Source organism: Bos taurus, chromosome 22 (assembly GCF_002263795.3).
Source record: "Bos taurus isolate L1 Dominette 01449 registration number 42190680 breed Hereford chromosome 22, ARS-UCD2.0, whole genome shotgun sequence".
Classification (NCBI taxonomy): Eukaryota; Metazoa; Chordata; class Mammalia; order Artiodactyla; family Bovidae; genus Bos; species Bos taurus.
This window is the reverse complement of record NC_037349.1, coordinates 14,697,239-14,712,239: the sequence shown is the minus strand read 5'-3', so window position 1 is coordinate 14,712,239 and position 15,001 is coordinate 14,697,239. Positions and strand designations below refer to the sequence as shown.

The following is a 15,001-nucleotide window of genomic DNA, read 5'->3' as shown; positions in this document are numbered from 1 at the left end:
CTGATGAGACCAGTCCTGATATCTACAAATCATTCGACCCTCATGTGTAGTTGACACTCTTCAGAGTCTGGCTAACTTATTAGCTTGCTTAGAAATGCAAATTTCATTGTGTACCTATTGTCTTATAACATCCATTGTGATGACATTCAGTTTGCTGCTCTCTTTTCACAGACAATGTCATTCAGAAAGTGAAGTGGCATTTTAACTATGTAAGTTCCACCCAGATGGACAGCAGCTTAGGAAAAATTCAGGAGGAACTCAAGTTCCAGCCACCAGTGGTTCTCACCCTGGAAGACACAGATGTGGCTAATGGGGTGATGAACGGACACACACTGATGCACCTGGAGCCAGGTAGGTGGCCTGCTGTGCTCTGGTATTGATGAAAATGAGGTGAGAGTGTGTATTTCAAATGGACATTGATTGTTCGACTAGGAAGGTGTTTGGGTGGGGGGCGGTATATAAAATGTGTGGGGGAAAAGACATGGGCTGATCTTGTTTCCAGGTAGCTTTTATTTAAAAAAAAAAAAAAGAAGAAGAAGCTTGACTGTTGTGACAAGTAAGCTGATCTGAAGGGAGGCAACTCTTCTGATGAAATTTAGAAGAGTGACTTAGCAGGTTGTTTTCTTAAGCAGGGTGAACCCTGCACATATAAATGATGTTGTTGGATCACACAAAAAGCAAGAGAATTCCAGAAAAACATCTGCTTCGTTGACTACGCTAAAGCCTTTGACTGTGTGGATCACAACAACCGTGTAAAGTTCTTCAAGAGATGGGAATACCAGACTGCCTTACCCGCCTCCTGAGAAATCTGTATGCAAGTCAAGAAGCAACAGTTAGAACCTGACATGGAACAATGGGCTGATTCGAAATTGGGAAAGAAGTACGTCAAGGCTGTGTATTGTCACCCTGCTTATTTAACTTATATGCAGAGTACATCATATACAATGCCGGACTGGATGAAGCACAAGCTGGAATCAAGATTTCAGGGAGAAATATCAATAACCTCAGATATGCGGATGAAACCATCCTAAGGCAGAAAGCAAAGAGGAACTAAAGAGCCTTTTGATGGAAGTGAAAGAGGAGAGTGAAAAAGCTGGCTTAAAACTCAACATTCAAAAAATGAAGATCATGGCATCTGGTCCCATCACTTCATGGGAAATAGATGGGGAAACAATGGAAACAGTGACAGACTTTATTTTTTGGGCTCCAAAATCACTGCAGATAGTGACTGCAGCCATGAAATTAAAAGCTGCATGCTCCTTGGAAGAAAAATTGTGACCAACCTAGACAGCATATTAAAAAGCAGAGACATTACTTTACTGACAAAGTCCGTTATAGTCAAAGCTGTGGTTTTTCCAGTGGTCATGTATGGATGTGAGAGACCATACATATGATGTGAGAGGACCATAAAGAAAGCTGAGCACCAAAGAATTGATGCTTTTGAACTGTGGTGTTAGAGAAGACTCTTGAGAGTCCGTTGGACAGCAAGGTGATCAAGCCAGTCCATCCTAAAGGAAATCAGTCCTGAATATTCATTGGAAGGACTGATGCTGAAGGTGAAGCTCCAATACTTTGTCCACCTGATGTGAAGAGCTGACTCATTGGAAAAGACGCTGATGCTGGGAAAGATTGAAGGCAGGAGGAGAAGGGGACGACAGAGGATGAGATGGTTGGATATCATCACTGACTCAATGGACATGAGTCGGTGGACATGAGCAGGCTCTGGGAGTTGGTGATGGACAAGGAAGCCTGGTGTGCTGTAGTCCATGGGGTCACAAAGAATCAGACATGACTAAGCAACTGAACTGAACTGAAGGAGATTTTCATTCTCCTTTGCTGGAAGTCACTTGTTGAATAGTACAGATTTGTACATTCTCTCTCTCTCCTTTTTTCCTTTAACAGTGAGTCCTTATCTCATCACTGCAATGGTGAAACATTGCAAATCTCCACCAAGAAACCCCCACTCCTTGATGGAGGGCATGGAGGGCTGTGGGGATGAGAGTGGGCAGGGGTCAGGGCCAGGCCTACTAGACCTCTCGCTCTTGGGTTCTCTGTGGGACCCAGAAACATCTCTCTTGTCCCTTTGGATTTCTGAGTCCTTGTCGAGGGATGAAGTGTTGATGAACATATTCACAGCGCCCTGGCACCCGTGACTTAGTGTGCCACTAACAACATGAAGCATTCAATACCTAGCACATAGCAAAGCATGCTTTTTGGTATTCTTTGTTTACAGTTATATCCAGTTAAACCAACTTTGAGTTAAAGTGGATATTTGCATTCTAAGAACTCTGTAATGGTATAATCCTTCCCTGGAAGACAGAACCATCTATACTATAACAGTCTAATTACTTTGTTAACAGTTTTATGCTAAACTCATTGCTTGAATTTTGAAAGTGGTGCTTTTTAAATGTTCACATTTTTTGGCTTAACTTTGGTTTTCGATTTGAACTGTTTGAACCAGTGAATTCCTGGATTGACTCTTATGCCATTCAGTAAGTTGTTGTAATTTACATTGGGATTGGACTTAACATTCATGGAAGGATGTCTAGGGCATCAGACCCCAAGCTTCTCCTTTGCTGTACCTGAAGACAGGGTCACTTTGTGATGTATGTTTTGTTTTTTAACCACGTAGACAAGAGGAGCACATGCAGAAGGTGACAACTTGCCTATCTTTCTAGGACGTTTTACTGTGGTTTGACTCCCCACTATTGTCCCAAGTCTAGAGTCTTAACAGGTAGCTCTGTTCTGAGAGGAGTTTTCGTAGTGTAAACTAACACACTAACAGTAGGCATCAGTTGGGCTGTGGTGTTTGTGTGTGTGTGTGTGTATCCATATGCGGGAAATGTGAGGACAAAAAAGGATGATTTAAAAGGAGTACAGCAAGGACTTCCCTGGTGGTCCAGTGGCTAAGACTCTACAGTTCCAGTGTTGGGGATGGGGGGTTCACCCCTAGTCAGGGAAGGATCCCACATGCCGAGTGGCACAGCAAAAAAATAAAATAAATTAATAAAAGGAGCACAGCAAGAGAATGGTGGGACCCTGCTTAATTGTGTGAACCAGAGTCAGTTTTAGCAGTTATCTTTAAAGAGGGAGTGATCATTTTGTCTTGATTAGAGTTCTGGAAATAGCTTGTAGCCGAAATAATCCATGTTTCCCTCCTCTTCCCAATAACTTTGAAATTAAAAAAATCGCATTTGCTATGAATTGCTCCAGAAGCACACATAATATTGAATATTGTCCCTATCAGAAAAAGAATGGAACACTTTACATGCTGATGGTTGAGGTGTGTAATAGAAAAGCTTTAGGGTTTGACAAGCAATTTACAACTAAAGCCATAAATTGTTTTAAATCTGGATTTCTCAGCCTAAGCCCTAGTGACATTTTGTACTGGAAATTCTTTGTTACGGAAGCTGTCCTGTGCATTGTAGCAACCTGTTCCCAGGGAGGACAACCTAAAATGTCCCTAGACATTGATTGAAGAGCCTTATCTCTGGCTGAGAACCGCTGGTTTAAATAGAAAGGAAATGAAGTACTTAAGAAAATCTATGCTTTCTTAGAGAAGGGCCTCTTTCTCGAAGAAATTCACCTTGGATTTCCAGCTCCTTTCTGTCCTTCATCCCTTGCCTTTTCCCACTCTAACTACAGCTGCTTTTTAAATTAATATGTTTGCGATTGTGTGTTTAATTGAACTTGTTCATTAGCAGAGGTCTAGTTCATGTTTTTACTTTTTTTTCATATAGAAATTGTTTTCACTAAACACTTCCTTTTTTTCCTTGTGAAGCTCCTAGTTTCCGAATGGAACCAGTGACAGCCCTGGGCATCCTTTCCCTTATTCTCAACATCATGTGCGCCGCCCTGAACCTCATTCGCGGAATTCACCTCGCAGAACATTCTTTACAGGTAACCTTTTCTATACAGTTTAAATCGAAAGACAGGCGATGGAAGAAGCAGATATGGGTGCATATTGTTTACAAGGTTATTATTCACTACGTTTTAAAAATTGAAGTAAAATTCTTACTTCTCGTTTTATTCTTCATAGTGAGTTGAGCAAATAAGAAACTTGCTCTTTTGTATTTGTTTTCCTGAGAAGCCAAAGGGGCTGCTGGAATACTGGTGAGAAATGGACACCTTGCTACAAGGACAGCTGGCCACGCTGTGGCCCTGGGGACACCGAGAGTCCCTGCAAGGGCTGGATTGTTCATCCAAGGCAAAGTTTGACTCTCGGACTTTAAGATTCAGGCCCTTTTTCCCCGGGTAGAGTTGTCTCATACTCTGATTTATATCATTCAGATGGATACCAGCCTCCCTGTGTCTTTGTCAAAAGAACTGTATCACTATGAAGTTGATTTGGCAGTCTGCTCATCTCAAAGCAGCTTTCTATTCTAATGCTTTTTACTTATTATTTTTAAATTTTGAAGTATTTCAAGCACTTAAAAACAAGCATGGTACCATTATGAACATGAACAGATAGATGTTAACTTTAAAAACAGAGTTGGGGATAAGTAGATGCAAACTATTACATTTAGAATGGATAAACAAGATCCTACTATAGCACAGGGAACTGTATCCAACCTCCTGAGATAAACCATAATGGAAAAGAATATAAAAAAGAATGTACTTGTATGTATAACTGAGTCACTTTGCTGTATAGCAGAAATAGCACAACACTGTAAATCAACTATCCTTCAATTTAAAAAAAAGCCAGAGTCAAGATGCTCACACCTAGGCACGTGAGCTAAAATCTGAAGTGCAGCTGAGGTTGAATCTCAGGGGCCTTACAGAGACCAGGGTGTTTGGGGAATGGCAGCATCCTGGGCCCTGAGTGGTGGCTGGCTGTTTCCACACCCCATCTTTGGCCAACACGTGCTATGGTTCCCGCTCTTGCTGTTTATGATGACTCATAAGCGGATACTTACCAAATGTCTGTATGCACTAGAACAGGGGTTCGTTGCTCAACGAACCTGCCTCAGGGCACATATCAGAGTATGGTGACATCACTAGGAGGTGGCAGTACCTGGGGTGGGAGGAATTGGGGAAAGTTAGTACTGACAGATGAGTTGGATTTTGAGAGGTTGGCAGGGCTGGGGGTGGGGAACATTCCGGGTTGCGGGCTCAGCACACATGCATGGGAACTGGACATGCTTGGTGTATCCTGGCCATTCAGAAGGATCTTCTGTCACCCCCCGGTCTGATACGTGAACAGGGGCTGGTTTCTCACCCAGGCAGGGATTTTGTACTGTCGGTTATACCAGACCCAATGCAGAGTAATGCACTTCATGTCATACTGTTTCATTCCCTCTAACTGTTCCTTTTCATGTGTTCCTCTTATTTGTCTTAGGTTGCACATGAAGAAATTGGAAATATTCTGGCTTTTCTTATTCCTTTTGTAGCCTGCATTTTCCAGGTGGGTGAAATGTTGATGTTTTAGTGAGTGGGTTAAGCCCATTACCTTATTTTGCTCTGTTGGAACCATCAGTGAGTTTCCAGATCCTGCTTTCATTCCACCAAGACATTGGTTCAAATCATGGACAGTCCCAGCCCTTAGCAGAACAACTTTCCACCCATCCTGTCCAGTCCTCTCATTGTACAGAGAAAAGACTTTTCGGCCCAGAAAGGGAAAGTCATTTGCCCTAGGCCTCAGGGCCTCTGAAACAGTGCAGGACAGAAACTAGAAACTGGGACCGGGCTCCCAAGAAGGGAGGGATGAGACTGCAGTGGGGATTGGGTTGGGCCTGGCCAGTGTGAGGCAGAGCCCTGCCTTGTGCTTATTGCTGGGCATCCAAGTACAGAAATGTCTTTCTGCAGAACTGACGCCCAGGTATATGTGTTTTTTTCAGACACAGGACTGGGGAAAAAATTGTTGTTTCTAATAGAAATGAAATCTGTCCTTAGGAAATGAAACAAAAATTATAATACTAACTAGAGCGCTTTGATTATTAGTTATTTCCGGAGAAGCTGCGTGCTTAAGGGCTGGGGTAGGAAGGGGCTTTTGAATCCCCTATGAAAAGGTAGCAGTGAAAGTGTTAGTCGCTTGGTCGTGTCCGACTCTTTGTGACCCCATGGACTGTAGCCCACCAGGCTCCTCCGTCCATGGAGTTCTCCAGGCAAGGATACTGGAGTGGGTAGCCATTCCCTTCTGCAGGGGATCTTCTCGACCCAGGGATCGAACCCAGGTCTCCTGCATTGCAGGCAGATTCTTTACCGTCTGAGCCACCAGGCAAGACTTGAATCCCCTTTAAGCAGAGTTAATTCTAACAAAAAAACCTGACTCTCTGTCCCCACCCTCTACAAAGTCTAGGATTTTAGTACCTTTTATGCATATTTAAGCCTCTTCTTCTTGTAATTAAAAGTTCTTTTCTCAGGGCACTTCCTCTCTCTTCTGCGTACATCCTAGATGGCCTATTTTTACGAATTATCTGATTGTGCAAAAAGAAATTTTCAACCTAAGATTGAAAATACACTCATACTTTGGAAAATCAAGTCCCCGAGATCATGGGTGTTGACAAGAATAGTTTCCTGGACCTTGCGTTTCAGGGCTGCAGGGATCTTCCAGTTCCACCTTCATCCCCTCATCTGCGGTCTTACTTGATTAGCTCTTTCGATGGGGAACTCTCCCTCCCACTTCACTCTGAGCTTTTGTCAGATTGCCCTGTGTTTTCAGAATGTGCCTTTTTTTTTAAACACTGAAACAAAAAATGATTTCCACCTTTTGCAGAGCAAGAATGTCCTCTTTCTGTGTGATAGCCCTACAGGAAGCATCATTCTGGAAGACCTTTCCCTGAGTCAGAGATGCTTCTGAAGATGTAATAGGGAGGCTGTCTAGGGAACAGTGGTCCCCTATGTAGTTGTAACTCAGGAAAAACTAACATAGTAAAAGCACAGCTTCTCTCACCAACTTTCTCACCTGTTATAACTCCCCCAAAGGAAAAGTTCCTTTAGGCCAGTTGCTCTTGTTAGGGTATCCCCACCTGGCTGTCTGCCCCCGACCCACATCTCTTCTTTATGTACAGCACAGCCTGGACATGTCTGTCTGTATTTCTTAATTTCTTTCAAGAGGGCTGTGTTCTCATTCCTCCTGTAACCTTCTATTTCACTTTCTTATCTCTTCCAAATCCCCACTTTCATCCACTGATTGACAACAACTGATCCAGTGAGTCCAAGCTCCACTGTAACAAATTTCAGTTTACTAAGCCAACGTGTATGAAACGCCACTGCAGGGCAGGTACTATCAGTGGACCTGGCGTCTGACCTCGGCCATCTTGCTATCTCTGATGGGCCTCCCTCTTCTGGTGTCATTTCAGTGTTATCTGTACCTGTTCTACAGTCCAGCCAGGACTATGAAGGTGGTGCTGATGCTGCTCTTCATTTGCCTGGGCAACGTGTACCTGCATGGGCTGAGGAACCTCTGGCAAATCCTCTTCCACATAGGAGTGGCTTTCCTGTCTTCTCATCAGATACTGACGAGGCAGCTTCAGGACAAGCAGTCTGACTGCGGAGTGTGAGGCTGAGGCCATGGGATGGACGGATCCTTTGATTTTCCTTTGAGGGTCATCGGCGTTTCCCCTTTTACTTCTTGGCTTCACCTCAAGTTTCCATCCTCGAAGTTCCTTTCAACCAAAGCAGACTGATCCTTCAAACCAAGATTTTTTTCACTGGTGCAGTGGGAAGCACGAAGTTGCTGGACATCTGGTCTCAGTTTTGTGTGAGAGTTACTGCAGAATCTCCAGTTCAGCACTTTGGACAGCAGAATCTGGGAGCCCAGTCAGAAAGCGCATTACTGGAAGACCAACATGGAATGATTTTGGTCTTTTACGTTGAGTGATGCAATAAACCAGTAGATTCAGTATCGGTAGTTTTAAGTAATTGGCAGTTGTCTCCAAGGAACCACTTAAACATCTGTATCAGCTTTTCAGTCTAAATGTGACTTTGGTGAGTTTTTTTTTTAAGAGGGTCAGCACAGGGTGAATTAACTTAAAAAGTGGTTTATAGGTATAACATAGATAAATTTTGTTTACATTTTTGATAACTTAGGTCTGATACCTTTAGAATATTTAAATATATTTTGGATATAAATTGAACTTCACTTAGGGTTAAGAACAAACTGAAGCTGAGATAATGGTTGAGAAAACTGAACTTATTTAATTTATATATAATCTTTCATGGTAGTGGGACCGTAGGGATACAGAAATGTTTTGTATTTATTTGTAGGGTATATCTGAATATTTTTAAAATTAAGTAACCAGTGCTACTGGATCATAAGCTTATAAGCATGAGCAGAAATGAGAATATCAGGACTCCTTGCAGTTGGCCACAAACTAGAGGAGGTGGGTCACACATTCACACGTTGGCAGTTTGCAGTTACAGGTGGGAGAGGCTGCTTCATCAACATTGTATGTGGCAGCCGAGTGCTGGGCATTTTAATCATGTCCTTTAATACTTGACCCTGAGTACTTGTTCTCAGAAGACCTCACAAATTAATTACTCCTCTACACCTTTTGTAATCATCTTAATTAGATTTAGTTCAGTTCAGTTGCTCAGTCGTGTCTGACTCTGTGACCCCATGGACTGCAGCATACCAGGCTTCCCTGTCTATCACCAACTCCCTCATTTTTATATGAACAAAGGTTATGTGTATGTTAACTTTTTAGAGCTTTATAGCTTATAAAGCTTTATAATTAGCCCTGTGCTCAGTTCCTGGGTTGGGAAGATCCCCTGGAGAAGGAAATGGCAACCCACCCTAGTATTCTTGCCTGGAGAATCCCCATGGATAGAGGAGCCTGGCGGGCTACAGTCCATGGGGTCACAAAGAGTTGGACATGACTGAAGCAACTTTGCACACACACAGGTGCTCTGAAAAGTACTTTTCTTTCTCTCATTGTCAAAATATTGACTGATCATAGTTTTCCAAAATTTAGATCTGAATATGATCCCTGAGGCCTCTAGAAACTTCAGCCTGGGTTGTCCAGTACTGCTCAGGAGGCCATTTGGGAAGTTTGGCTTTTGGATTGTTCTTTGTAGAAGTCTGGAATATGAATAGCTCCACCATATTGCATAGAATACTCTGGGTTGAATTGTGTGATATTGATAAATTACAGATTCCTATTTTGGTAGTTTTTAAGAGTTGAAAACTATCACAGGAGTTAACGAGCAGGTAAGGAAAGCAAGGATGTCATTTTAGGGAATTCACTTGACCTTGGTCATTTCATTACTGGTGGTGTATTGTTACTGAGCTACCTAGTGTCACTTAAAAGAAAAGTTCATGTGACTAGGAACTGTAGTGGGAAAATGTTGCCATGGTAACTTTATTTTCTTATAATAGAATTTCCTATTTTTAATCAAAGTATTTGGACGTGAAAGTTACATTGGCAGCATCCTTAGATGTTAAACCTCAGAGTCATCTCCCCAGTGATTTCTCAATTTGCATAATTTTCTGCGGGGGCTTCACTGGTGGCTCAGATGGTAAGAGACTCTGCCTGCAATGCAGGAGATGTGGGTTAGATCCCTGGTTTGGAAAGATCCCCTGGAGAAGGGAATGGCAACTCACCCTAGTATTCTTGCCTGGAGAATCCCATGATAGAGGAGCCTAGAGGGCTACAGTCCATGGGGTTGCAAAGAGTCAGACACAACTGAGAGACTAACACTTTAATTTCCTGCATCCCTAGCAGATAAAGCGGAGAAGGCTATGGCACCCCACTCCAGTACTCTTGCCTGGAAAACCCCATGGACGGAGGAGCCTGGTGGGCTGCAGTCCATGGGGTCGCTGAGGGTCAGACACGACTGAGCGACTTCACTTTCACTTTTCAGTTTCATGCATTGGAGAAGGAAATGGCAACCCACTCCAGTGATCTTGCCTAGAGAATCCCAGGGACGGTGGAGCCTGGTGGGCTGCCGTCTATGGGGTCGCACAGGGTCGGACACGACTGAAGTGACTTAGCAGCAGCAGCAGCAGCAGATAAATTTTCAGGCTTTCTGGGACATAACTTTGAAGAGATGGTGAAATAGAATGGGAAGCTAAGGAGGAGAGACAATCTTTTCATATTAGCAGCGCACACAGAGCTTTTAAAGTTGATTAGAACAGCTTACCAATATATTATTTTCATCTTGAGTTCGTGTGCTATTGGTGTTGCCACGTAGCCCGGTACCCAGATGCCCTGGGGGTCTGTGATCCACATTCAGCAAGTAGTGAAGCACAGTCCTTGCAGAGGAGACCCTCCTGGCCTAATGGAGTGGTGATCCACAAGCTGGTCGAATGTGGTCTGAATCTGTCAACACCTACATGTGGTCTGAGATTTACTTTTGCAAACCAAGGGAAAAGACGCAGTCGGCAAACAGTACAGAGTAATGACCACATAAACATTACGTAACTGAAATCCAGCTAAGAGCAGCCTCAATTCAAGTGGAGGAAGAGGCTGATGATAGGAAAGGCATTCTGGAGATTTTGTCCAAGGGAAATCGCAGGCTCGGGGTTGACTTGGTCAGGCGTAGAGCTTTTTAGCCCTGTGTCATCCTTGATGCCAGAAAGTTGACCCCACATGGCCCTCACTCCGCCATGGGCCTTCGTTTTAGCTGCTCTAGCGCCTTTGTTTTCTCAGTCGTTAACTGATCTCACGGCTGCTAATGTTGGAAAACCCTTAAAAGTGCCTTCTGGTGTCAGATGTGGCAAGATCTTGAGCATCACTGTGTGCAGTGTCCGTCTGCTCTATCTGGGCGGGGATGTGGCTCAGTGCTGTCCGGCAGGGGCCGAGCCCAAGGCTTCCCCGCCTGCAGGTGTGCTAGTGAGGGAACCACGTAGGCTCTGCTTTTCTTTCCGGCTTGACTGTGACAGGGCCATGCTTGGGTTTCCTGTCCTGGGCAGGGACACTCGGAGGTATGTTTGGGTGGGATTTCCTCTCGGTACTAGAGGCCTCACTGCCCGCAGTGGGAGGATGACCATAGGCTCCCGGTTTTGCTTCTGCAGCTGGCACCCCTTTTATCTGTGAGTCAGTTTTAAATCTTCAAAGGGTAAGAAAAAGGATATTGGAAGGAAATGAGAACACTTAGCATCCTTCCTCCCACCCCCACCTTGAGTTCCCTGTTCTTTTCCTAGGTGCCCCCATTCAGATCTCCCCTGCCTCTTTGCACTTCTGCTGCCTACATTCCAGTCCTAGCGACAGAGGCTGAAATTAGAGGCTCTGGATGGAGGGGGAAGCCACCTTTCACTGTAATCGACAGGGTGGGTCCAGGAGCTTCAGAGAGGGAGCAGATGACACTGAGGCCCAGCCCTCTCCCCTGAGCACCACAGGCACACAGCAAGGCTGGCTCTTTGGGGTGCAGGAAGCAGGGGGCAGACGAAGTGTGGAGGTGGGGCCTGGCTGGTTGCTGGAAGACAGCAGCTGTCTCCTTGGCATATGGGGGTTGCACGCTATACTTTCAACCAGGGCTGCTGTTCACTATTCTTTGATGGAATCAGCCACTCGTCACACCGGGATGGGTGACCCTCAGAGAACAGCACAGTGCAAGTGAGGACTGGCCAGGAGGGAGGGATTATGGAGGCCAGATGAGCACGCAGACACCTGCCCCAGTGTTGCTCACATTCCAAGCGATTCTACACAGAATCCCAGTCAAGTGCAGGGAAGCCTTACCTGTGCGCCCTGAGCATTAATACAGGTGGAAGAAGAGAGTAGATGTGCCCTGGAGAGGTAACGCGGGATGGAGCGCCCTGTCAACTGGCCCAGGCCTGGAGGTTGGCACGGCTCTTCCACTTGGTCTGGCCCCACAGTGGGCGAGTTGTGGCCCATGGGCTGGGGTCCTCTGGGAAATGGTGGTAATATCAGCCTGCTCCCCAGCGAGGTGTTGGCTGGGGAAAAGCAGTCATGGAGGGGATGGTGGGTGAATCCATCGTTCATGTGCAGGAGGAGAAAGGCTTTGCATTTGCTCCACTCAGCGTGCGGAGGTTCTGCATGCTTCAGGCAGCGCAGCTCAGCACAGCTGTGTCTTCTGACCTTTGCAGAAAAACGCCTCATGCTTTCACTGCAGGAAGGTAGTGGCCTCTCTTCCTGCCCCTGGACCTGCCTCCTGCCTTCCAGGCACAGCACCTTTAGTACCAGTGATGTTTGGTCCTCCAGGATCCAGGGAGGCCAGGTCTGCTGGTTAGACCAGATCTCATGGCCTGTTTCTGACCCAGGTGAGGAGAGCTCTGGTTCTGCCATCTGGGAGCAGTAATGTCAAATGTGTATTGCTGGGGAAATGTGATTGGTAGAGAACCTGTGAAAAAAGACTTGTCAGTAAAATCTGGGAACGGAAGCATGTAGGAACATCTGCCCGTATGTACTGATGGCGAGGCTGTTGCCCGCAAGCACCTTTATGTAGTGTGAAAGGATCAAATCCATTCTGCTCCTTCACCCTGTGCTGGGTACATAAGACCTTCTTTAACCCTCAGACTTAAGCGATTCTGGGTTGTTCTACAAGTATTATCCAATGAGTCATTCATACGATGTGGCCCCCAGGATTCCATTTTGTTTAATGGAGTTTTCTACTCCATTGAAGATTGAGGGCATTAAAGATTGAGGCTTGTTTAGCCAGGGAAAACCATTTATCTCACATATTAATTTTGAATGCTTGCTACCCTTGTTATACGAGCTTCTTCTGTTTTCATGTAATAACGAAGATCTATTTTGAGTATATGATGAGTGTGTTTTAACAAACTTTCAGACAGTCATAAAGTCTAAACGTGTTGATATAGGTAAAGAATGTTGTATAACCATTATATACTATGTGTGTGTATATATATATATATACATATATATATATATATATATATAAAATAAACAAGCTGGCTCTGGAAGTGGGAAGAGAATAAATCCAAGGTGCTCATTAACTTGTGTGTTTGTGTGAAAAATTCTGAGTTGTGGGTCTGTTTTCCTAGAGGGGGTGATGTGGGCCTGGCATAATGGAGGGGGTTGTGTTGAGAGAAATGAAATTCAAGTCCTCTTGTCCAGTGAGGTCTAGACAGGTGCACAGGCTCAAATAGTCTTCAGCACTAATCCCTGGAGTCTGGAATGCAATCATGGGTCCAGGAAGAACCTTGGGAAAACCAAAATAGAAACTGTGGCCCTGGCCTGGGGGCTGGGAGGGCTGCCTTCTCTGCAGCCTCTGCTTCTGCCTGGCTGTGTGCCCCCAGCCAGTTAGTTATCTTTCCCTGTTCTGGGCTCTGAGCTCCTGTCATATCGTTTTTTTCTTTTTTCATTTCCCAGGACCAGCCACCAGAGGGCACACCACCAGCTTCCCAGCCCAGGGACTGGTGCTGTTTTGCAGGGTGATTCCTTCAGCAGCTGATAGAATTCCCCAGAAAGAAAACAAATGCACCCAGCTTTCCTGACCACGCTTTAACCACATAGGGGAACGCATGCTCCAAGTTTCTCGTCACCATCAGTCCTGAGCGAAGATTTTCAGAGGAGGACAAAGACTTTCAAAATAAGTATCTGGATTATTGAGTTTTGGGATTTGGGAGTTGACAGAACCTTTAGGCACCATCAGGTGCAACCCTATTGCTGTTCAGATGCAGGAGTTGAGGCCTGTCCTAGGTAGCCGGTGACAGTGTAGCCCAGAGCTTTGTCCTTTGGGTTGAGAACAAGGTACACTTGGAATAAAAAGTGCCACAGAGAATAAAAAGGGATCTTCGCCCATAAAGGGTGCCCTTTCTGTGCCAGGAGGGCTGTGTGCTAGTTTAGGCTGATGAACTGCCTGCCTTTTTCTGGGACTCTAACACTGACTCAATGGACATGGGTTTGGGTGGACTCCGGGAGTTGGTGATGGACAGGGAGGCCTGGCAAGCTACAGTTCATGGGGTTGCAAAGAGTTGGACATGACTAAGCGACTGAACTGAACTGAACCAAACGTCTGTGGGGCCAGGTAGCAGGGCTGCTGCCTGACAGCTGTGTAGCATCCTTGGGCAGGGCCAGCAGAGGACTGAAGCTCAGGAAAGGGCCCACCTGAGTGCTCCTGGCTCTGCTGTAGCAGCTCTAAGACATCTCCGGTTGAATGTGCAGGACGAAAACTATTTCATTCATTGAAGAACACCAGGGAGTGTTGTATTTGACCCGGCATGAAAGAGTGCTTCTTAAACAAAACGCATCACAAGCACAACCCTCAAGGTGAAATGATCAATGAATCTGATGACATACAAATCATGATTTCATGCACAAAGTTTAAAGAATGATAAGATATTTACAATGTCTGAAATCAGCAAGGGATTAATATACAAGCAAGTCCTGAAATCATTAAGGAAGATAAGGGACTTGAACAGAAAAATGAGCAAATTGCCTAAGAGAAAACCCAGAAAGCTAATAAGCATATGAAGATGTTTAAAATCATTAGAAATACAGAGAAATACCTATTTAAACAGTTGTAAGGTATTATCTTATGCCTATGAGTTTGGCAAAACTTAGAAAGCTGGGTGGCAGCAAGTATTGGAGCAAGTTGAGGGAATATGGGACTTCATGTATGGCCAGTCTGAAGAGCTGTGCTACTGTTATTGAGCTGGACTGTGTTTTCCTCAAATTCATATGTCAAAGTCCTAACCTCCTGTGCCTCAAAATGTGGCTGTATTTGGTGATAGGGTCTTTTAAAAAATACGGATCATTTAAAAAATCTTTATTGAATTTGTTACAATATTGCTTCTGTTTTGTTTTGTTTTTGGGGGAGGAAATCTTAGCTCCCTCACCAGCGATTGAACCCACCCCCCTGCATTAGAAAGGGAAGCCGTAACTACTGGACCACGAGGGAAGTGATATGGTCTTTACAAAGGTAATTAAGGTTAAAAAAAAAAAGATCATATGAAGAGGGCTCAAATCCTTAAAAGTAGAGATTAGGACACAGAGATGTACAGAGGGGAGACCTCAGGAGAGCGCAGGGAGGAGGTGCTCTTCTGTAAGCCAAGACGGAACCAGCCCTATGGATCACCTTGGTCTCCAACTATTAGCCTTCACAAATGTGAAAAAATAAATTTCTGTTCTTTCATCCA

General features: G+C 44.7%; 1 protein-coding gene across 9 annotated transcripts in view; it reads left to right on the top strand.

The window, feature by feature from the left end:
• Window positions 1-15,001, top strand: part of SEC22C (SEC22 homolog C, vesicle trafficking protein) — a 26,872-nt gene extending 11,871 nt beyond the window's left edge. For 7 of the 9 annotated variants that reach the window (XM_010817528.4, XM_024983009.2, XM_059879853.1 and 4 more), the window contains 4 exons: window positions 172-351; window positions 3,782-3,900; window positions 5,339-5,404; window positions 7,302-12,856. In XM_010817528.4, coding sequence (XP_010815830.1) covers window positions 172-351; window positions 3,782-3,900; window positions 5,339-5,404; window positions 7,302-7,502 — 566 coding nt within the window. In that variant the 3' untranslated portion in view covers window positions 7,503-12,856. 9 annotated transcript variants of the gene reach the window in all.